Source organism: Garra rufa, chromosome 11, assembly GCF_049309525.1.
Source record: "Garra rufa chromosome 11, GarRuf1.0, whole genome shotgun sequence".
NCBI classification, from domain to species: Eukaryota; Metazoa; Chordata; class Actinopteri; order Cypriniformes; family Cyprinidae; genus Garra; species Garra rufa.
In genome coordinates this window covers 2,348,775-2,373,580 of record NC_133371.1, presented here as the reverse complement: position 1 = coordinate 2,373,580, position 24,806 = coordinate 2,348,775, and the positions used below count along the sequence as shown (strand labels likewise).

The window sequence follows — 24,806 nt, the reverse complement described above, 5'->3', positions numbered from 1 at the left end:
GAGTCGTTATCAATATGCAGAGTATTTAAATCACTTTGGCCAAATCCGCATTGGGCTGATTTGAAACTGTTAAGGCAGGTTAATTTTCTCCTGTGGGTTAAAAGTTTGAAATATTGCATAGATTCCATTTGACTGAAATGCTTGAATTGAAACATTTTGCATTCTACCTGTGATGTAACTGTGGTAGATATTAGTATTGTGAAGGATGGTCACCCTAGTTAAAAGAGTCTTGATGATGGATTTGTTTCTTACAGCCATGCAGCTTTTTACTTCACAGGACGTTAACTGATGGACTGGAGTGGTGTGGATTACTTGTGGATTATTGTGATGTTTTTATCAACAGTTTGGACTCTCTTTCTGACGGCACCCATTCACTGCATAGGATCTATTGGTGATCAAGTGATGTAATGCAAAATTTCTCCAAATATGTTCCCATGAAGAAACAAACTCTATAACACTATATTGCCAAAAGTATTGGGACACCTCCTTCTAATGAACAGGTTTGACTAATTTAGTAATTTCCATGAGTACAAATCTTAATGTTTAAGCATATAATTATATTCTAGGGTATTGTGTGCTTCCAATTTTATAGCAACAGTTTGGACAGGACCCTTTTCTATTCTAACATGACAGTACATCTGTGTATAAAGCAAAGTTTAAAAAGAAACTATTATTTCAGTCAGTTTAGAAGAACTTGACTGAACTGGTAAAACCAAGTCCTAATCTCAGCTGAACTCCTCTGGTGTGACTTTAAATGCAACCTTGAGCCAAAAACTCATCACCAAACACCAATGACTTGTACATTTATTATATGGACAAAAGTATTGGGACACCCCCTTCTTTAGAACAGAAAAAGGCTCTTCCAAAACTTCGGCAACAAAGATGGAAGCATAATTTGTGTATTTAAAAATTGCATTTCCATCTCTGTTGTTGTTTTGGAAGTGTCTAAAATGACTGTAGGCTACCCATATGCACAAGTCATTGGTGTTTGGTGATGAGCTTGCCTTATACACAGATGTACTGTCATGTTAGAATAGAAAAGGGTCCTGTCCAAACTGTTGCTACAAAATTAAAACCATACAATACCCTAGAATATTATTATATGCTTAATCATTAAGATTTGTACTCATGGAAATTACTAAAGTAGTCAAGCCTGTTCATTAGAAGGAGGTGTCCCAATACTTTTGGCACTATCTTGGATGGCCTCAGGATGAAAACTTTTTGGGTGAATCTTTTCTTTAATAACACTGTAAACCACTAGCGCTCTTACTTCGTGGGAGGGTGAAACAGCTACGTGGGTTTGGATCCCAACATTTGGCCACAGTCAGTGTGATGGGTCTGTAAACGTGAACATACACAATTATAAGGAACATTCTTGTTGATATAAATCTAATTTAGTCCATAATGAGCAAACCAGACATCACTGTGTCCACCTCTTACCCAGGTTTATGGACAATCTCTCGCAGCACCCTCACTGCATCATCATTACTCATGTTCTCAAAGTTGATATCGTTCACCTACAAGACAAAAACAACTTTAAGAAATCACAAACAACAACCATGAGCAGGAATAGCTTACAGTATAGATCCAAACAGACCTGCAGAAGCATATCACCAGGCTCAATGCGTCCGTCAGCAGCCACCGCACCGCCCTTCATGATGGAGCCGATGTAGATTCCTCCATCGCCCCTCTCGTTACTTTGCCCGACTATACTAATGCCCAGAAAATTATACTTCTCTATAGCAAGAGGAAGAGAGAAAAACGAAATGGAGAGATGAACAGCAGAACATTCAGTTGCAATCAAAATTATTCAACCCCCTTGACCTGCAAGACATTTTGCTGCAGAGAACAACATTTTGTGAAAACAATTCAACAAAGGCATTGAAGAAAGTTTATTAATACACATTTGAGTAATTCTGATAACGTAAGTTGATGAATAATTAAAAATATAAAACTGGCTCTAAATATTCATGCTTCAAATTATTCAACCCCAAAGGTAAAATTTGGTGCAGAATCTTTTATTCATCAAAACCACCAATAAACGCTGCTTGGAAGTGCTTAGAAGCTTCTGTCACCTCTCTACTGCAATCTTGGCCCATTCCTCGCCTCAAAAAGCTTTCAGATCACTGATAATCTTTGGGTTTCACTTTGCCACTGCTTTCTTTAAATTCAACTAAATATTTTAATAAGAATTCAATCTGGAGACTGAACAGGCCACTCAAGAACATTGTATGACTGATCCCTGGACCAAGCATAAGTAGATTTGGATGTTTACTTTAGGATGATTGTCCTGCAGCAAAGTCCATTGATTATTAGTTTCAGTCATTGCACCAAAGGCATCACAATTCTTGGCAAAATGACCTGATACTTCAAAGAATCCATGATGTCCTTCATACGGTCATGTTTTCAACAGTAAAACAGCCCCATAACAGGACTGGTCCACCTCCATGTTTGACCATGGAGATGGTGTTCTTCTGTTCATAAGCTTTGCCTTTTTTGCACCAGACATACCGCTGATCCATGGGTCCAAAAAGTTCCAGTTTGGTCACATGACTCCATAAAACATTCTTCCAGAACTCCACAGCTCTATCCAAATTTTAGCATGTTCAAGTCGCCTTTGTTGCTCTTCTTTGTCAAGAGTGGTATTTGGCAAGATCCCTCAACATGAAGGTCACACTTGTCTAATGTTCTTCTTATACACTGCATTGAAATGTTTTTCCTTCTTTCGTCGGCTCATCTTGCAAGTCTTTGGCTGTACATTGCAGGTTTTTCTCAGTTGCTCTGATCAAACATTTTATGATATTGTGCTATTTTTATTCAACACCCTCAAAGGTTTTCTGGTACAGCACATGTTAAACTAAGGAATAAGGCTGCCAGCTGTGTCTCTAGGAACTTTTAATGTCTTGGAAATCTTCATGTAGCCTTAGACTTTCTGATATAATAAAACTATTTCTTCTCTATAGCTTTTGTGAGAGCTCTGTTTACTTTGCCATATTTGCTACTCACCTTCAACATGCATGGGCTATGCATGGGTATGGATGTGTAACAGCTCAAGCTAATTCTGTTTTCTCATAGAGTTTCTAAAGCAGGGGTCCCCAAACTTTTTTCTGAGAGGGCCACATAATTTTATTTTCTTTAATGGGGGGCCGGGTCAGTTTATAAAAGAAAATACCATGGGCCGGTCTGACTACTAGTATTATTATTATTTTATTATGATTTTACCTGTATTTATTCTACCTTTTAATGCTAGAATAGTTTATTTTGTTATGCACCACACAGACAAATGATCGTTTATTTTCAAAAGATATACAGGTGCATCTCAATAAATGAGAATGTCATGAACAAGTTCATTTATGTCAGTTCAACTCAAATTGTGAAACCTGTGTATTAAATACATTTAATGCACACAGACTGAAGTAGTTTAAGTCTTTGGTTCTTTTAAATGTGATGATTTGGCTCACATTTAACAAAAACCCACCAAATCACTCTCAACAAATTAAAATATGGTGACATGCTAATCAGACTATCAACTCAAAACACATGCAAAGGTTTCCTGAGCTGTCAAAATGGTCTCTCAGTTTGGTTCACTAGGCTACACAATCATGGGGAAGACTGCTGACATTCATTGCCAAAGAAGCTGGCTGTTCACAGAGTGCTGTATCCAAGCATGTTAACAGAAAGTTGAGTTGAAGGAAAAAGTGTAGAAGAAAAAGATGCACAACCAACCAAGAGAACCGCAGCCTTGAGAGGCTTGTCAAGCAAAACTGATTCAAGAATCCACTGTTTTTTGAATCACACGTCAAACTCTGCCTTCATTTTCCGCGCTTCCACAGACTTTTCAACCAGGAATGGGACCACTGGTTTCTCAGCTGAAAAACTTTGGGTAACTGGGAGATGAGTGAAGTCTTGCTTTTGCACCTGTCCTTTCACCTCAAATGAGTCATTTTGTCATCATGACACATTACGTTGAATGTACCATTCTGTTGGTGAATTTAACAAATAATTAGGCTATGTTAACAACTAAGGGAAATTTTAGTTTGAAAGCCAACCTTTATTATCAAATACCAACATGATGTAAGTAAAACATATATTTAAAATGTTTCATTTTCATTTTTCATTTTCAAAATATGTCACAGCGGTGTTATTAAAAAATCCTCTAATTCAAAAACATAACATTTTATATTGACATGATCACTTTTAATCAGTGTTGGGAGTAACGCATTACAAAAGTAATATGTTACAGTAGTTTATTACTTTTTGCTGTAACGCGGTAATATAACGCATTACTAATACATTTTGGGTAATAATATTACTCGTTACAATCTCAGTAACGCAAGTTACATCAACATATTTTAACTCAACATTAATTTGTGAATTAAAAAAAGTCCACAAGTAAAATATTTTGTCTTCCTGTTGCTGGAATTCGATGGTTGAGATGACTGCAGAGACGGATTCTACATTTATGAGATGGACGCACTCCCGTTATGGAGAAACAGCACGAGTAACTCCTAGAAACATCTAGACTGGTGCCAGTAACACTAAACTAATGATGAGAGCTGCAGAGTCGGGGAAGAGAAAAAATGACGGACGAGCGCATAAGCAACAAAAATTAAGCTAAAAATGACAAAATCTGTTTTTATTAAATCATAGTCCGCATATAAAATGGATGAATACGCGAAATATATCTGATTTTCGAAACGAAAAGACTGAGTGACATTTGCTGCTGAGTTTGGTTCACTTTTGTGTGGAGTGGCGCTCTATGAAAGTTCACGGAAAGGAAACCAAGATGACAGAAATAAAAGTAAACACACTGCAGTTATAAATGATCTGTATGACCAAAAATGACGGAGTTATTCCGCTATTCGATTGCCCCGGCGCCTCACGCACACACAGCGTTGCAAAAGTTGCAGTCTGTTAATTATAAGAATAAAATACAGTCACTGGTCAAATGAAATAGTGCGTACTGCATAGTATCCGTGCCGTCAGCCTGAGCTCGAGCCAAACACATATTTGCTCATGTGAGGAGGATGTTTTATAAGCGCGTTAAGTACAAATCCTGGTTTACATAATAGTTTAGCATTCAAATACATCACGAATATGGACACATTCAATTGGATTGATGCAGAATGAGAGAGGTAGGCTGCACGAGAACAACACCGTTTGTTTTTAGTTTCGCTTTTACCCTCATTCGTTTTGGCTTGTTTAGCAACTTGTATTCTTCATTCTTGTTTTGTTCTGAAAACCATTTAAAATAGCCTATAGGCTATTCATTGTGTTTAATGATTGTACATTATAACACTTTGCTTTATTTACCGGTGTTATTTCTGAAAGTATTAATGAGTTTTGTGCTTATCCATGTTTAACCTAAACTACAACGTAACATTAATAGACATACCGGTAGGCCTACCTAAATATGTTTTTATAATTTTATGCTAGCTATCCTAAACTTAATGTATAATGAGCAGCTATAAACTTTTTTTTTTGGCATTTTATAATCTGTGGATATTTTGATGAAAGTAACTCAACAGTAACTTAAAAGTAGTGTAACGCATTACAATTTAGAAACAGTAATATTGTAATGTAACTAATTACTATTAAAAGACAGTAACTAGTAATATATAATGTATTACGTTTTGGAAGTAACTTGCACAACACTGCTTTTAATATGCCAGTTAACTGTTGTAGATGTACTTTTTATAAAATCCTGGATCTATAGAAAAGCTTGTATTTGTAAAGTACTGCAGTCTTTGGGGGGGATGAATAGTTTCGATTGCAACAGTAGCTTTAGTATTGTAAGAGTGCAATGTTAAGTGATCCCTTTTCGTTACATTTCTATTTTTATAACTAAAATGTATAACATTCTTCACCTCTTGAATGACCCTTTTGGGTATAAATATTATATTTATACAATGGCTATTAATATTAAAAAATATTATTAGAATTGGAATCTGGAATACACAGGTAATTAAACAGTAAACTGAAAGATTTTTTTTTCTTTTAATTTGGCATAAAATGAAAATTCACATATTTTCTAAAAAATATTGTAAATATTAAAAAAAATTCTAAATGCATGCAATAATTCTTATTATGAATAATTCATATGTGCATATGTTGCTTTTTTATGTTTTGACCTTTGAATGTTTAATCAAAATGTTTTTTAACACATTTTGTAATTTTTGGTAAAGATTTTGTGCTATTGGATCAATTTCAAACAATTTAACACTTTTAGTCAGCATTTCACTTAAGCAAAAAAGTGACAGTAAAGACATTTAATAATATTGCAAAATATTTCTATTTCAAATAAATGCTTTTTTAGCTTTCTCTTGACCAAAGTTTCCACAAAAATATGACGCAGTAGAAAAACTTTTTGAGCATTGATAAGAACCAATATTAATCAAAAAAGCGCCAAAAATATCGAAAAAAATAAAATAAAATTACGTAGCATCAACTCAGCATATTAGAATGATTTTTGAAAGATCATGTGATGCTGAAGACCAATTATGCTAAAAATTCAGCTTTGCATCACAAAAATAAACATTTTATAATACATTCAGAAAGAAAACAAGTCTTGACTAAATATTTTACAGTATTAATGTTTTCACTCAATTTTAGGTCAAATAAACACAGCCTCGGTGAGCATAAGAGACTTCTTTCAATAACATAAAAAATCTTAATTATTCCAAATGTGTTGACCAGCTTATTAGGCCTATCTAAGATATCTTGTTTGAAAATTGTATACTACAACTAGATTAGTGTAGTAGTACACATCAAAGTTTAATACTTATAATACTTTTAATAATATAACTTTTCACAATCGAATTAAATCCAGATGGAAAACTGAAATCCTGCTCCACATTTCTGTTCCATTAGTGAATGTTGTCTTTAACAGAGTGGTGTACGTTGAACAGCAGACACACAGATATACATGTGCACATACTCACCCATGTTTAATGTGACAGTTATGATGTTCAGAGACATGGTGGAGTCAGTTATGCTGCTGAACGATGAGGACTGGAGAGATCGAGAGAAAGAGCGAGAGATGAGGACACACTTAAAGAGACAAAACTTCAACACTGATAGCCACTGATCATCTTTATCAGGTACAGGAGTCTCACCCTTTCCATCCTGGGTGCTTTGGGTTTCCGTCTGCGGCGGCGATGGCGTCTCATGAGACGTGACGATGTGCTCTGCTCCGTAGAGCTGCTGAACCTGTAGCAGGATCACAGATGACATACAATCTTCAAAACATCATATTGTGCCTGAAAGTCTCTTTTGTGCACATATAAAGAACATTACAGTCCTCTTAGCTCTGATTGGTCCTGAGAGTCACGTGAGGCTCACCAGCCAATCGTCTGCATTAGTGTAGTAGTCTATCAGACCATGGAAATCCATGCTTTGTGTTGGCTTTCCAGAGCATGTGATTTGAGTGTACATTAAGTCATCTTTATGAGGAGATGATATGTTTGTTTAAAGGAGCCATATGCTACACTTATAGAATAGTTTCATAATATCTCTGATTCTTACAATTATACAAGCTCTTTTGTAAGTGTAACTTTAAAAAGTCCACATGAAAAATACCAGCAGCATAGTTCACACTGTCATTGAACTGCCATGAGAGTCAGTTCATTGGCATTTTACTGTTTCTTTTGAGAAAAAACATTGACATATCATATACAAACCAAAACCCAAAGGTCTTCACAGCAACCCGTCAAAATAAAAGTTTGGTTTAACTTGACAGACACATATTACTTAATATAATAATACTGCTGCTGCTAAATAAAATAGTATTAGTAAGAGTGAACAATATTTAAGGAATATTTACCAGAATTGATTTAGCAGTAAATTGTAAAAACACAGTATTTCAGAAAAAAAGAAACAAGTAATATAATAAATTAATTCTTTAAAAATATAATACAAAAACATAATACAAGTATACAAATATTAAAATAGAATCCAGATTCACAGAATTTGAGAATTAAAAAAAAAACGTATTTCATAGGGCCTTGAAAATAAATTTTTTGTTAAACTTTTAATAAATTGGTTAAATTTAATCATTTTCCTGATTTCAATTAATTAGACATGCTTCTTGTTTATTTTTTTATGTAACCATTAAAATTGAGTCTAGAAAAATTAAAACAGAAATAAAGGAATAAAACGGATTTCATAGGACCCTATTTATTTCATTTGTGTCTTTGTTTTATTGTAATTGTCCTGTAGTTTGTTACTTGCATCTATGTTCTTATTATTATTAACAAAGATAACAAATGACTATATCATGATATAAATTGTTATTGTAAAATAAAATAACTATATCATGAAATTAGATTTGGCTTTATCCTTTTAGCTAATTTACCAATCTGTAGGTTCGGTAGTTGCTCAACATAATCCTGTGTAGTGGCACTGGCATGTGATTTTATTATTTTTAATAGATAAAATAACTATAACCTCCATAACTTGGCGCCTCCATGTCCTGCAAAGTGGCTTTAGCTTCTACTCTCTGCACAAACAATTGGATATGCGCCTATTAGCACACATTTATCTAGGTTTAACATTTAAACGAACATTGTTCTATACTTCAACTGTTTTATATCTATAGATTTTATTTTAGGCAAGTTGTGATGATTTGAGAAAGCAAACTGATCAAACAGACTATAACGGCCATCAGCTGGCAGTGGTTCGTTACTTTAAAAAACAAAAAGCTTATATTTTACAAACAAAAAATGCTCCAAATGTTGTTCCTAATTAACTTAATAAAAAACGAAACATTATATTACATACAAAGCTGAACTATTTTAAAGGAACACTCCACTTTTTTTGGAAATAGGCTCATTCTCCAACTCCCCCCGAGTTAAAAAATTGAGTTTTACCGTTTTGAAATCCATTCAGCCGTTCTCCTGTTCTGGCGATATCACTTTTAGCATAGCTTAGCATAGATCATTGAATCCTATTAGACCAATAGCATCGCATTCAAAAATGACCAACGAGTTTCAGTATTTGTCCTATTTAAACAATGACTTTTCTGTAGTTATATCGTGTACTAAGACCGGTGGAAATGCAAAGCTTCAGTTTTCTAGGCCGATAAGATTAGGAACTACACTCCCATTCCGGCGTAATAGTCAAGGAAGTTGCTGCTGTAACAAGGCCGAAGCAGGCGCAGTAATATCACGCAGTGCCTCAAATTAGTTCCCAGCTAGGTTAGCATTTGCACATGTGCTGCGTGATATTACTCCGCCTGCTGCGTCCATATTACAGCAGCAAACTTCCTTGACTATTACGCCGGAATGGGAGTGTAGTTCCTAATCTTATCAGCCTAGAAAAATCACAGCTTTACATTTTCCGCCGTTATTAGTACACGATATAACTACAGAAGAGTCAAGTTTTAAATAGGACAAATACCGAAACTCATTTTTGAATGCGATGCTATTGGTCTAATAGGATTCAATGATCTATGCTAAGCTATGCTAAAAGTGATATCGCCAGAACATGAAACCGGCTGAATGGACAAAACAATAAAACTCAACTTATTAACTCGGGGCGAGTTGGAGTATGAGCCTATTTCCAAAAAAGTGGAGTGTTCCTTTAAGAGCTGAAACAGTAGTATAAGCTGTTTTGGGAGAAGGGGAAAAAAGATGAGCTCGGGTTGGAAATCTGATAAGCTGTTGGACATGGGCCAGGATTGGGCTAGGGCCTATATCTGATCTCGATATGAAATCAACCAGTCTGTTATAAGATATCTATTTCAAAGGAGTAAAAAATCCTTGTTTTCTATGAAATAAGTCTATAGGAACAGGACTTACCTGCTAGCAGAGTCCTCCTCCTCTGAGTCGAAGAAGCTGGTGGTGTCCAGCTCACTGCTCATCAGCGTAGAGGAGCTCTCATAGCCGGCGACCTCCGGCCTGCGCTCTGTCCGTGAGTGACCGTTCAACCGGCCTCCTGCAGCGGACAACACCCATCAAACAAGTCTGTGTGTTTCCTAATCATTAGCCAAGACTGACTTAAACTCACCATGGTCATGTGTATCTTTTCTACGAGGCCTCTCCCTCTCTTTGTCTCGGTCCCTGACTCTCTCTCTGTCTCGGTCTCTTCTCACCGATGGACCCACCTCAGGTTCAGTATCATTGCCCAGGTCATCCTGACTCCCCGCAGCATTCGCACTGGACCAAAGAGGACAGAATGATGAAGGATGAATGTTTAGAAGACAGATGGTGACTAACCCACAGCTGTGCGGCACGTGCCACACGCGCATGATGGCTGTTTAAAGCCAGTCAATTAGTGACAGATGAAGTGTGAACGAAAGCATTTCTAAACAGGTTCTGCTTAATGATTCATTTGCTAATCCATTCGTAAAGCATTTGACTGTGAAGGAGTGTCATGTTGGAATCATAGACAACTCAACATTCAACCTAAATTATTAAATCATTGTGATGATCTGCAGTATGGCAAAAATATTTTAAATAGATGCTAAATATACAGTTGAAGCCAAAAGTTTACATACACCTCGCAGAATGTGCAAAATGTTAACTATTTTAGCAAAATAAGAGGTATGCATGACATGTTATTTTTCATTTAGTACTGACCTGAATAAGATATTTCACATGTAAGATGTTCACATATAGTCCACAAGAGGAAATAATAGTTGAATTTATAAAAATGACCCCATTCAAATTTGGTTCTTAATACTGTGTTGTCACCTGAATGATCCACAGCTGTGTTTTTTTTTAGTGATAGTTGTTCATGAGTCCCTTGTTCGTCCTGAACAGTTAAACTGTCTGCTGTTCTTCAGAAAATCTTTCAGGTCCCACAAATTCTTTGGTTTTTCAGCATTTTTGTGCGTTTGAACCCTTTCCAACAATGACTGTATGATTTTGAGATCCATCTTTTCACACTGAGGACAACTGAGGGACTCATATGCAACTATTACAGAAGGTACTACATGATGCATTAAGAACCGAGTGATGAAAACTTTTTTAATTTGAAGATCAGGATATATTTAACTTATTATATTTTACTTTAGGCAAAATAAGAAAAATGTACATTTTGTGCAAAAGTATTCACCCCCCGGATCTTAATGCATTGTGCTTCCTTCTGGAGCAGATTCTGCAAAGTGTATGTAAACTTTTAACTTCAAATGTATGTTTATGAAATATATTTTTGACATACATATTTATTTCCAACCTTCGTATACCAAAATGGTTTACAAAATGTATTTTAGGGGCAAAAAACTAAATTTCCAAATTTTAAGTAGCCTAGATTTAAGATCAATACAAATATAATAATTGATAATGTTTTATATATATATTTAAACATATATATGTGTGTGTGTGTGTGTGTGTGTGTGTGTGTGTGTGTGTGTGTGTGTGTTATAAAATAAATAAAATACACAAAAATTGCCCAAAATGTATTCACAGAAAATATATTTACATAATTACATATTTAATTACAAAAAATTATTTAAAAATACACATACATTTTAAATTAATAAATTAAAAACGTTTTATTTGTGTTAGAGTGTATGTTTCACTAGCCATTCTCTTCATAAGCAAGTTAAATGAGCAATCTTTTCTTTAAAGCTATCAATAAATCATTAATAGTACACAAAACGTGTATTAACTAAGTTAATAGCTGTGGCTCAAAGAAAATCCCAAAGTTTCTGAAGTGATATGAGGGCAGGATAAACATCAGCTGATTCTGTGTTTTTTGAGGGCAAAGTACAGAGTTTAACTGAGTTTAAACTTTGTACTGAGGATCAGCAGCAGAGGGCGCTCACAGGTTGCTGCTGTATTTCTCTTAACCGTTTTTGGCCCTGTGTTCAGTGCATGAATAATTAACCTGCACACAAACACACTCACACAGAGGGGAGTCATGCTGCCTGACAGACAGAACAGGAAACACACACACGCAGACAGGAAACACCAGCACGACAAACAAGTATGCACACACATGTGGTTACACACAGATAAAGAGACCCACTGACCAACAATGCCACAAACAGACCTGTGGGAAAACCATAAACTTGGAGGGACACCCACTGATATGGACAAGAAAATAAAAAATATTAAAACCTACATAAGGGATGTGCAGTTTTGTCAAAATAAATCATTTTGGTATTATTTTGACAAACACTGAGTGTGAAATTTGATCTGTGAAATCATAAACATTTAACGTCCCATCAGAGCGCAACAGTAACCGCCCTTTTTCAGCGGCCTTGGTTTCAAAAGTATTTTAACCATTCAGTATCTCCATAGAGAAAAAAAAACACATCTGTGGATCATTCAGGTAACAACACAGTATTAAGAATAAAGTGTATGTAAACTTTTGAACAGGGTCATTTTTATAAATTCAAATACTATTTTCACTATATGTTAACTTCTTTTATGTGAAATATCTTATTCAGGTCAGTACTAACTAAAAAATATAATGCATTTTGTATGATTCCTTTTATTTTGGTAAAATAACGAACATTTTGCAGATTCTACAAGGTGTGTGTAAACTTTTGAATTCAATTGTAATGATATAAACAACTAAGAATAAATTAAGTGCGAAAATACTATAACAATGAATCATAAAACCCTACAGAACAAAATGCCGCTCATTCGCATTGGACTTTGACTATTTATTTAACTTAATTGCAGGCTTTCACAATTTAATAAAGGCTGTACTGTATTTTAATTAGCTGTTCAGACCTAATAACGCTTTCTTTTTCTTAGCCACTTCCACATTCCCATCAAAATAAGCACTTAAAGCAATCAATGCCTTCGTAGGTAAAACATTGATCTAAATCGATGAGCGTGTCTTTCTATGAGGGCCTGTAGAGTTGATTAGATTTACAAGTAATGGGGTCTCCGGCTTATTGGAAAATTTAAACACACATGGATCTGAGACCCGCATAGCTCCTCTTAACACACTCCCTGTGATCAGGCAGATGTCAATAAGAGTATTGACGTGCTAGCACTCTTGGAGTTAGAGCTCTGATTAGTTCACGTTAGAGGAAACCGGTGCCTTTGAGACCAAAGGGTAATGAGTTCATGTCAACACCGAGCGCTTCCGGTCTCTAACCACCTCCAGAGAGTGTGTATCTGATAAGATCACACAAGATATTTAGCTAACTGTGTCCTTTCTTTACCTTTTTAGTGTTTAATGTGTTTTGCTGTTTAAAGATCGTCACATTAAGGTTTATATGTGATCCTGGACCACAAAACCAGACATAAAGGTACATTTTTTGAAATTGAGATTTATACAGCAAATAAAAATATTTGGCTGAGATACAACTATTTGAAAAGCTAAAATTTGAGGGTGCAAAAATATCAAAATATTGTGAAAATCACCTTTAAAGTTGTCCAAATGAAGTTCTTAGCAATGCATATTACTAATCAAAAATTAAGTTTTGATATATTTATGGTAGGAAATTTACGAAATGTCTTCATGGAACATTCTATACCTAACATCCTAATGATTTTTGGCATTAAAGAAAAAAACGATCAATTTGACTCATACAATTTATTGTTGGCTATTGCTTTAATACCCAAAAATAAGGGACGCTTTCGGGGGTTTATGAGTTGTGCATATAATATGGGACGTCCTGAATAAGAACTGATCATTGTTTTTTTTTTTCTACTTTTTAGAAATGGGGTCTATATACCCCGTTAAAATGTAATCATGTCCCATATCTCAAAAATGCTGCAGTAAAAAGGTTTCATATGAGTTTTGCATATAATATGGGCCGTCCTGAATAAGAACTGATCATTGTTTTTTTTCTACTTATTAGACTCTAAAGTCTAATAATGTCCCATTTCTCAGAAAAGAACCGTCAAGTACACCAATAAATAAAACGGATATTAAAGCAGAAATGCAAATAAATAAGTAAGTAAAAATTCACGAGCATTTTGTAGTATTATCTCTCAGTCCTGGGCGTCTAAATGAAAAGCGCTCTGCAAGCGCGTTCTCTCTGTGTTGTTTCCTCGTTGTTTCTGAAACTACCGTAATCACTGTAATATGCGCGCACACTTAAAATCAATCGCGGCTGGCTTGACCGTGTTTTTCTGAACCGCGGCTGGCTTTACCGCAGTGAGTATTTGCATGAGACGCTGCTTTTAAAAAAAATTATAAAAAATACGGGACAAAACCCGTCCCGTATTGATTCAAAACGGGACGCGCAATTTCATTCTCAAATACGGGACGATTACGTATTTTAAGGGACGGGTGGCAACCCTAAATACACCCGTGCGAATTATGACTGATTTCGTGGTCCAGGGTCACATATTGTTTAATTGCCCCATGCTAAGATACTTTTTCCTATACCAGTTTAACATGCAAAGACAACAACAACTAAGCCATACGCTGTGAAAACTGTGGGTTTGAAATGTCCGGCTCAACCAATGGTGTGATTAGAGGTGTGACTACCTGCCTCAACAATGACAGATGGGAATACATTTGTAAAACCTGTCTAGATTTTTGCAAAACTAATGTCTAGTGATGCACTGAAGTTTTGGCAACAAGAAAATTTTCATTCGAAAAAGCTAAAAAATAAATAAAGAATTTAAAAAACTTATATAAAAACTGCTTTATGTGAAATTTAAATGTTTGTAAACAAAGTTTTTATTTGAGTGTCATTTGTTTTAATTGATTATTACATAAACATTATTTACAGTTTCAGTTTTAAAGGAACAGTTCACCCAGAAATGAAAATTTGATGTTTATCTGCTTACCCCCAGGGCATCCAAGATGTAGGTGACTTTGTTTCTTCAGAAGAGCACAAGTCATATAATGCAGGCATGTGATTGGCTAAGGACAAAAAAGCAGGAAAATATACTAAGACACCCCCCCCCCCCCCCCCCCCCGAAAAAAATTAACCGAAATGAGCATCCCTAATAGCTAGCAAATACAAGTAAGTTAATGTTAATGCAGCTTAAACATCCTGCCATAGTAGAAAATCACTCAAAATCGATAATCTAATCCAGGGGTCTTCAACTAAAACAGCTCGAGGTCCAGTAATGAACCCTACGCACCAGCCGAGGTCCAGACAATTATATATAAAAAACTTTTTATGTTTTGTTTTGTTTTTTATCTTAAATTCTACACATTTAAATACTTTTTTAAAGACCTGAACAAAATTTTATAAATAAATAAATTATTAAAATGAGATGCAGATTTCACAAAACAAAAAAGATTTCTTAAATTATAAAATTTACATTCCAGCCTTCAAGAGTCAAAAGTATCAATTCTTATATTAATTGAAACAATTATTGTCAATCAAGTATTATATTAATTAACATATATTTTATTGCCTTAATTGTTTAAATTTGTATAACACATGATCTTGTCGATCCATCAGATAACATTTACAACTCTACGTGTTTGGTGCTTAAAACCATGGACTGATTTGTTTACATTGGTCTTTTTGACAACAGCAGACGTACGAGCTGATTAAAAATGTCAGATCATTCTCTTCCAGCAGGAGGCGCTATCAGAATGATACACAAAGCAGCGCCGCAGCTGACTTTGAAACGCGCAGCGCTCATATTTATTCAATGGATAACCTTATAAAGTTCCATCGCAATTCTTGCCTTTCAGTCCCCACATTTAAGACCACCTGAAATAATTAAGTCTTTCTTAACCCCTAATAACACTACAGTCATCAATAAAAATGAAGAGCTTTATTTCAAGAACTGACTTTCAAAAACCCTTAGCCTACACAAAATACGTTTATTTTTATTTTGCAGAAAAGAAATATTAGGGAAGTAAATTAATATCAGCATATGAAGTATATTCGTCTATCAATGTGCACATTAGATGCTGAAAGCGCTGTTTTTACTTTCACTTTAATATATGCAGTTTTCACGTTGCTTGTGTGATTTCCATTGGCTCACCGTCGTGGTTTAAAATATAAATATGTATAAAAATACAGTATAAAAAGATATATTTACAATATTTTGCGACGTAACCCCAAAATAATGCATTTTCCATCAACGTTTTTCACTCACTGAAAGCTACATCTGTCTGCCGATCTCTCCTCTCCTCACTGCACGGAAGATCTTAGTGTGCTTGATATAAATGTATTTATTAGAAATAGCGTTTGGCATTTTTTTAAATTATTATTATGTCAAAAGCTTTCACGGTCCGCATGGACGCATCTTGCGGTCCGGAATCATACTTTGCCATCCGCCATTTGCGAACGGTCGCAAATACGTGACATAGGTCACATTTTCAGGTCGAAAAATCCGGAATTCCGGATTAATCCGGAAAAATCACATCCCTGATAATGTGAGTCAATGGGCTCCACGGCTTTGAGAGTAAAAAAAAAAACATACCCAGACAAAACCAAACTAAACCCTGAGGCTCCTGATGATACAATTACGTCTCAAGACACCAAACAATCGGTCCGTGCAAGAAACTGAACAGTATTTATATAATTTTGACCTCTGATCCACCGCAATGTCCAACTGTCCTGAGCGCGTTCACAACAGCCAGGGCTTGATGAAGCGCAAGCAATCATAACTTCAGTCAATAAGGCTCAAAAGTTGGGAGTCGGTGAAAAGTCAAGTCAGATGAGTTCGCCCAAGCAAATGTAATCTTTTAGTTTTTAATCAGCTGCAACACAGCGGCTGTTGTGAACGCACTTAGGACAGTTGGACATTGCGGTGGATCTGAGGTAAGAAATTAAATAAATACTGTTTGTTTGGTGTCTTAAGACCTCAATGTATTGTTAAGAGCTACAGGGTTTAATTTGGTTTTGTCTGTGTATGTGTTTTATCTCTTAAAGCCGTGGGTCCCATTGACTGCCATTATATGACTGACAGACTGCAACGGTTTGAGTTAAAAATCTTTGTGTTCTACTGAAGAAACAAAGTCACCTACATCTTGGATACCCTGGGGGTAAGCAGATAAACATAAAATTTTCATTTCTGGGTGAACTATCCCTTTAATGAATGAATTAATTTATTTATTTAATTAATTTTAAACTTTAATTTTGGTTTTTGTAAAAAAAATATTTTGGTGCATCACTACTAATATCAACTGAGTATGCATTATTTTGGTCTGTTGGTGTACAAGTTAAGAGTCACTCAAACACACACACTCAAAGAGACAGCTGTGGGGTTACTGACTGGAAGGAAGGGGGTCTGGAGTCTCCGATGCCTCCTGTCCTCTCCAGCGGGGGCGGCAGATCAGCCTGAGATTCTGCACACACAGAGCCACCATCAGAGCCATGAGAGCCGTCTGCAGACACCAGCTGTACAGAGACACACACAGAGAAACAATGGAATTAGCTTATCTACAGCAAAGGAAGTTTAGCTCCATCTAGAGCATCTGTGATATGGTCGATAATGTCTCATGCTAACATAGCAGTATAAACAGTACTGTAACTGTTCAGAAATTTGGGCTCTGTAAGATTTTGCTCATCAAAGCTGTATTTATGCAATTAGAAATACAATAAAAACAAGTAATATTGTGAAATATAACTACAATTTCAAATAGCTGTTTTTTATGTAAATATATATTAAAATTTTGGATTTTCAGCATCATCACTCCAGTCTTCGGTGTCACATGATCCTTCAAAAATCATTCTAATAAGCTGATTTGCTGCTTAAGAAACATTTATTAATATTATTATAAATGTTGAAAACAGGTTCTTTGATCAACAGAAAGTTCAAAAGTTTATTTGAAACAGAAATCTTTTGCAACATTATAAATGTCTTTACTGTAGGGGTGTGCGATATTGACAAAAAATAATATCTCAATATTTTCTGGGATTTTATCGAAAATGATAATTAGACGATGTTTTGCTGTGTGTGCTTAAGGACTACCATGCTGACTCCTGAAGTTTTTGATATTCTTCATATTTTGTGTGGTCAGTTCACAGCAGTTATAGAACATATTCTTTTCCAATAGGATTAAATTGATTTTTACCTTTTATGGGCATTTTTACGTTTATAAAACCGTTTTTTCTAAAAGTGTGCCTCAACTTGAGTCAAATTCTTACATTTCTCTCAATTATAATAATAATAATACATTTAGGCTGTTACCAAATAAATTAAATCAGTAGGCCTATCAACAAAATTCCTCTTTGCAGAAGTTGCACATGAAGTTGCATTTATATGTATTTACACATCAGTGTTTCCCCTACCATTATCTTAGGGGGGCGCCCCGCCCCCCCAACGGCACCCCCCGCCCCCCTTGAATGTCAAGTTCATTTTATTTTTGATATAGCGTCAGATCACAATAGAAGTCATTAAGGTTATCTTTCCTATAGAACAGGGCTATACATTGTTCTTTTATTAAACAAACTAAATTGCCTTGTGTTATTTATCTTATTTACACGAAGGCATGTCATTTCTGTCTTTACATGATCGCGTGTTTACAATGTCTCATCTGCGAAAACACAGACGGGATCGCGGACTCCATTCATAAAAACCGAATCTACTATAGCGCGAAATGCCACGTAAATTCGTCGATTTTTGGATTAATAAATCAAAAGTTGGTCTGTTACTTCATTCAAATCGCGATATGGACTAGTGTCTGTGAAAACTGAAATGCAAAAAGACCGTTTCAATATGAATCCTGCATGCTCCGTTTGCCTCTGTATGTATGAATGGTGGAGACGCGCTTTTACTACACGCATATTCATGGGTACCAAAGACGTCACTTCCGCTATGCTCGCCGCCATGTTTGTGTCCGATATGACAACAGACACAGCGCATCTCAATGAGATTTAATAATAAATTGAAATAAGAAATTACTTTTTACTACTACTTCCCACACTGTGTATTTGACTTGATTGTATGTTTAGGACAAAAAGTGTAAATTGTTGTGAACGTAGTCGCTCGATGAAGGCTTTAAGACCTTGAAGAATCCTCTGCCGGCTGGTCACTAACTTACTTCACAGCGAACGGGACTCGCGCTGACGGCACTAATTCCCACAGTCCGCGCTTAGATGTAGGCAAATTAGTTTTGGCGAATGCAAAAAAATGAGATTATTGAGCATAAGCGCAACATCCAGCAAGCCAAGAAAACATAAAATATACCTGAGGGAAGACGTCTTTCACGTCTTGTGTATTCCTAAAACTGGATCTCATTATTGAAGCACAAATTCAAGCACCAAAAGCATGAGATTTCTTTATTTAAAATATGCATTTTTATTCATTCAAGCTATATGGCTGCAATAACATTTTAGTTTAATTTAGTTTATTACACCACTTGTGCAGCCAGTCACAATTCACAATGGTACCATTTACTTGGGACGATGGTTTGTGTGTAACTTGTGTGCCATTTTTGTATGACAAATCATTTTTAGAGTAATTGTACATAAATAGTTTTAGCAAAACAAATATGATTATTTTTGAGAACCCTTTTACATGTATATACTTTACTGCAGGCGTTGCAATGACGAACGCTATGTAGTACAATAGTTTAGCGTTTATTATTTAATTTTCATAATTCACTGAACACCGCATAATCTAAAACACCTTCAACTATAAAACACTCTTGCTCTTAAGCCAAATGAAAACAAATAATTTACGGCATCTGGATGTACTGTAAGTCACTATTCTCTGCATTAGCACTGTTTTGAATTTGCTCTTTGAATGCTTTCTTGTTTACTAAATCTTTGGACTTACGAGTTGATCGGTTCAAAATGATGTAATCGCAAAAAAATGTTTCTTTTCATTTTAAGGCATTATTTTCGTTATAATGTACTGATTCACAATCTTAGTCAATATTTAATTATTATTCCAGTACTCTTATTGTGCCGGAAAAAAAAACCCTGCTTTGGAAAGCACCTGCGTGAATGACACCGGTACGCTATATGCATACCGACCCACTTCGAGCACTGCTGAGATCTAATAAAACTGTTGTTAGTTTTTTTTTTCTGATGACTGTTTTTACAGCTAACTGAACAACATATCCCGGGCATATTGTATACTTGTTGTGAACAGTCTGGGAGTTTTGTTGATCTTCCTCTGGTAGTTGCGGCTGCTGTGACCATAGACTGAAACAGGTAGCGCGGACACAAAAATGGCGGCGATAAACTACAGTGACGTCACATGGAACCTATGGATACTGAAGCACACGTGACGCTCCCGCTAATTTTGGGCATTTGCATCTCGCATGAACAGATAAACTCAATATCCAAAGCTGCTGTGAGTGTCACTTTTACCGTTTCATTTGAGAAAACTAGCATCATAACATGCTGTACACACACAGAAACTTCAAGGCAACCTGTCAAAATAAAAGTAACATGTAACAGAACATTAGTCTTGTATTACTTTTGTACAGTATAATGTAGTTGTTTATATATTCCTATTTAAATAATTGACATGAAACAATATATATGATAAAAATAAATATAACAAGATTAACCACTTAATTGTAGAAAAAATACTACAATTATTATTTAAATGTTAAATTATTATTATTTATTGATTTTAACAGTAAACGTCTGTTTGTTTGCCAAAAATTAAAAGGGTTTATTTTTCATTTGATTAAAAATAAATAAATGTTTATACTTTTAATTTGATTATGAGAAAAAATAATACACACACGAATTAAAAAAAAAAAAAGGAAAAGTTGGTAGAGCCCTATTGTTCAAAATGTTAAAATAGAGAGTTTTGGACTTATTTTTCCACTGAATAAGTCTATAATAATGTTTTCGTTATTTCACAAAGTAGGGTAAAGTACCGGGGGAAAAAAAGTAACGTTGGCTACCGGCACCCAACCCCCTAAGCCCCCCCCCCCCCCCCCCCCCCAACACTGGAAACCTAGGGGAAACACTGCACATGTTAATACAGCTATATTTGAAATAATTTGTGAAAAGATACTTTGAATGTGAAAGTAGGAAGCAGCAAGTTGCTGTTATTAAGTGAGTCACTGAGATTGAACCAAATCATTTAAACGGTTTATTCATTCTGGAATGAAACCGTTTTGTTGCTCAGAGACGCAAAACAGTGCTGTGGATGTGTTTGGAATAATTTTTGTTGGCGGAATTGAGCAAAAACAGTAAATATGCTGTCTAAAATAAGTATTTTAATATTAGCTTCTTGTTTATTGAAATTTTGTATAAAATCAATATCACATTTGTAGTCATGCTGATTTTTTTTCTCTTCATGTGATATTGCTTAACTATATGAAATGATATAAATATATACATTTTATGCCACCATATCTTGAATTACATGATCATTCTAAATGTATTTTGATCAGGGTTTGAAATTAACACCCGCCAACTCGCCAAATGCGGGTAAAAATCAGATGTGCTGGGTAACCATAACATAATTCAAGATACCGGGCAAAACATTTATATATTCATATATTTTCACATAGTTATAATATCACACAAAGAGTGTGATATTGATTTTAAACAGTTCAATAAACAATAAGAGACTTATGTACATTTTAGACACCATATTGGCTGTTTTTTCGCCAAGAAAAATCATTCCAAACAGCGCTGTTTTGGTTCTCTGAGCAACATGACAGTGTTTCTTTCCTGAATGAATCAACCGTTTAAATGATTCAGTTCAATCCCAATAACTCACTTATTAACAGTGACTTATGCCACTTACTGGCGGTTTTAATTTCACATTTAATTCAAGAAATTTCACATATCAGTATTCAACATTTTATGTTTAAAATATCAAAACATTATTTATGCATTTGTAACTGCAGGTTAAAGCATTCCATGTCCCTCTGGGCTTCATTAAACTGTGTGTAAATACATCTAAATGGCACCTTAGATGCAACTTCTGCAAAGATGAATTTTGTTGATACTGATTTAATTTGTTTAGTAACCGCCTAAATGTATTATTATGATAATTGACTGATTAAATGTAAGAATTTCACTCAAAAGATGATGCACACTTTTTTTAAAAATGGCTTTATAAAGGTAAAAAACTATTTAAACTTATTGGAAAAAGAATTACTTTAATTATAATTACTTTAAATCACTGCAGTAAACCACACAGAATATGAAGAATATCAAATAATTCAGGAGTCAGTTGTCCACACACAATAACACACTCCGCATAATGTTGTCTAATTATCTTTATCAATACCGTTATTGATAAAATCCCAGAAAATATTGGGTTTTTTTTGTCAATATCACGCACCAGTACTGACACCAAATGATTTGCAATGGTCACTTTGTCACTTCCGGTGTAGACAGCCTCAAGCTGTTGGTTTATTTCTGTTTTTTTTTTTTTTGTAGTAGTAGTAGTAGTGTAGTAGTGTAGTAGTAGTAAGTTATGAATGGCCAGTAACTTACAAATGTAGTAACCAAATTGGCTGGTGAGTGAAAAAGTTAATTTCAATCCCTGATTTTAATAAACTGAATCATGCAGTGAAAGAATGCCCTCTAAAAACGCATACTTACTAATGTTAGACTTCATCACGTAATGTAAGGTTATGCATGCACTCTGTTGGTGTTTTGTTTGTTTTTTGCAATATACTCCATAATCTCAAATCGCACTTCGTTAAAACAAAAATTACAATATTATCGCAGATGATGTCTACTTTACTGTCACTTTTGATCAATTTGATGCATCCTTGCTAAATAAAAGTATTACATTTATTTTCAAAAACCCTGACCTTATTTTTTGAACAGTAGTATATGATATAGAAGATTTGTATCTATGCTGTACAAACAGTTAAACGTTGCACAAGTGTTGATATAACTAAATCTGTAATAAACCTCACTCAAAAGTGTACTGTCCCTTAAGTTTTCTCCATGTTTTAAAACCAACTTAAATCTGAAGGCACAGGGGGCATCTCATTGTTTATGAGGGGAATAAATGAATCAGAATGCCATGAACTCTGTAATAATGATCATTAGTGTTCTTGGATACTTGGAGGAGAAGCATTCACATGGCTGCTGGAGAAACAGAGAGCCTCTTATACGACCACATCCGCTCTAAAACATCCTGCAACACTGGCCACAATGTGCTGCATTGGAGTCCCAACACCACCCTAAATCTGTCTGATTGAATCTTCTCATTATGGATGGGATATTTCAGGAGTGTTTTTCACCCACCCTGTGACTTCACTTAGATAATCCAATCACAGCCAACACGACAATGTGCTTTAAGAGCACAGAAACACATAGGGAAGAAGCAGCCATTTTGACTTATTACACCTTGGGTGATAGGTTTTATCATCTTTTGAAACATTTATTATATTTTCACAAAAGCTACATCTGAATAAACAGCTTAAATAAAAGAAACACAGACAGATATGCTAATATATAAGACAATAAATATCTAAAAACATCTAAACGCGCGTGCCATACACCTGACGCACGCGCGCGCTAAAAGCCTGTCAAATAGCGCATGATTACTGGACTATCTAAGCAATCTTTCGCGTCTTGATTCGTTAATACTGTCAAAACCACACAATGATTACATATAAACACAGTTGGTTATGTCTAAAGTGAAAGAAAACAGTTGTGAGGAAAAACAGATGCGCCTGTAGACATTAGATGCGTGCAGCTCTTAAAGCGACAGAACTAAACATGCTGCCGATTGTCATTAAATGATTCAACAATTAAACATTCACTTGTTGTCCCAAACCTCTATAATTTTTTTTTTCTTGTGCTAAATGCATAAGAATAAATTTTGAAGAATGTGGATAACAGTACAGTAGCTGGTCCCCACTGACTTTGATAGTGGAAAAAATATATATATACTATGGGTGTCAGGATTTGGTCTTGTCTGTTCTGTTTTCCTAGTGTTTTTCCCCGTCTGTTTCTAGTCATTATGGTTTAGTCCTTGTCTCCCCCTTTTGGTTTTGCATTAGTTGGTTTAGTCTTGCCCATATTTGTATTTCCCCCTTGTTATCTCATTTGTAACCACGCCCTGTTCTCAGTGTATTTAAGTCTGTGTTTGCTCACTCCCCTTTGTCTGTCGATGATGTTACTTTGTGTTACATGTGTGCTCTTAGTTTGCTTTTGGTTTCCTGGATTTTGTTTTGTTTTTCTTAAATAAAGTAGTTTTGTTTACAGTCCTGTTTTCCCGGTCTTCCTTGGATCTTCTCCACTTCATCTCCCATACACGACCGTGACAGATCGATGGACCTAAACAAGATGACCTGGGCTGAGGACAAACTTCTTAACCTCCAGCAAGGTGAGCGTTCGCTGGAAGAATATGTGGAGGAGTTTTTGAGCGTTTACCATCTGGTGAGATGGAGCGACAAGATGATAAAACGCATGTTTCCAGATGGGGACTAAAGGATGATAGTTTGTTCCAGTTGATTGCTACCGTCCCGTAGCAGATTTTGTAAATTTTGTTCTTGACTTATGTGGTTCTCCGTTCCAAGTCATGGTGGAGGATGGTAATCCTCCTCCCATCTGGAAACATGCAGTCACCCCATCACACCAACAGCCAGAGCCCTCCGCATATCACTCCAGCGACCCCACTCCCTCCTTGCCTGCCTCGTGTCCCCAAGTCCTCCTAAGCCCCACGATGGTCCTCAGCCCAGTACCTCAGGCTTCCTCTCCGTGTTCAAGCCCGTCAGCTGCCACGCCAGCGTCAGCTCACAAGATGGCCGCCAAGCCTGAGTCCTCGGCCAAGATGGCCACCAAGCCTGAACCCCCGGACAAGATGGCAGTCTCTCCCGAGCCCCCGGACAAGATGGCCGCCGCACCTGAGTCTCCGCTGGTTCCGCCCAGCCCTCCAGTGACCGTGCCGCCAGAGCACCCTCTAGTGACCGCTCGCGCAGAGCCTGCTCTTCCAGAGTCTCCGCTGGGGTCGTCCAGCCCTCCAGAGACCGCTCACCCCGAGCGCCGTCCAGAGCCCGCTCCTCAAGAGCGCCATCTAGAGGCGGCGTCG

The 24,806-nt window shown here is 35.9% G+C and overlaps 1 protein-coding gene across 1 annotated transcript in view; it reads right to left on the bottom strand.

The window, feature by feature from the left end:
- The window catches only part of dvl3b (dishevelled segment polarity protein 3b), a 68,751-nt gene that overhangs the window by 13,783 nt on the left and 30,162 nt on the right, over window positions 1-24,806 (bottom strand). Inside the window, exons 3-10 of the mRNA XM_073850316.1 lie at window positions 17,103-17,227; window positions 10,006-10,154; window positions 9,798-9,933; window positions 7,116-7,209; window positions 6,942-7,011; window positions 1,598-1,737; window positions 1,441-1,517; window positions 1,271-1,338 (exon numbers count right to left, since the gene is read on the bottom strand). Coding sequence (XP_073706417.1) covers window positions 1,271-1,338; window positions 1,441-1,517; window positions 1,598-1,737; window positions 6,942-7,011; window positions 7,116-7,209; window positions 9,798-9,933; window positions 10,006-10,154; window positions 17,103-17,227 — 859 coding nt within the window. The remainder of the gene's footprint in view (window positions 1-1,270; window positions 1,339-1,440; window positions 1,518-1,597; window positions 1,738-6,941; window positions 7,012-7,115; window positions 7,210-9,797; window positions 9,934-10,005; window positions 10,155-17,102; window positions 17,228-24,806) is intronic.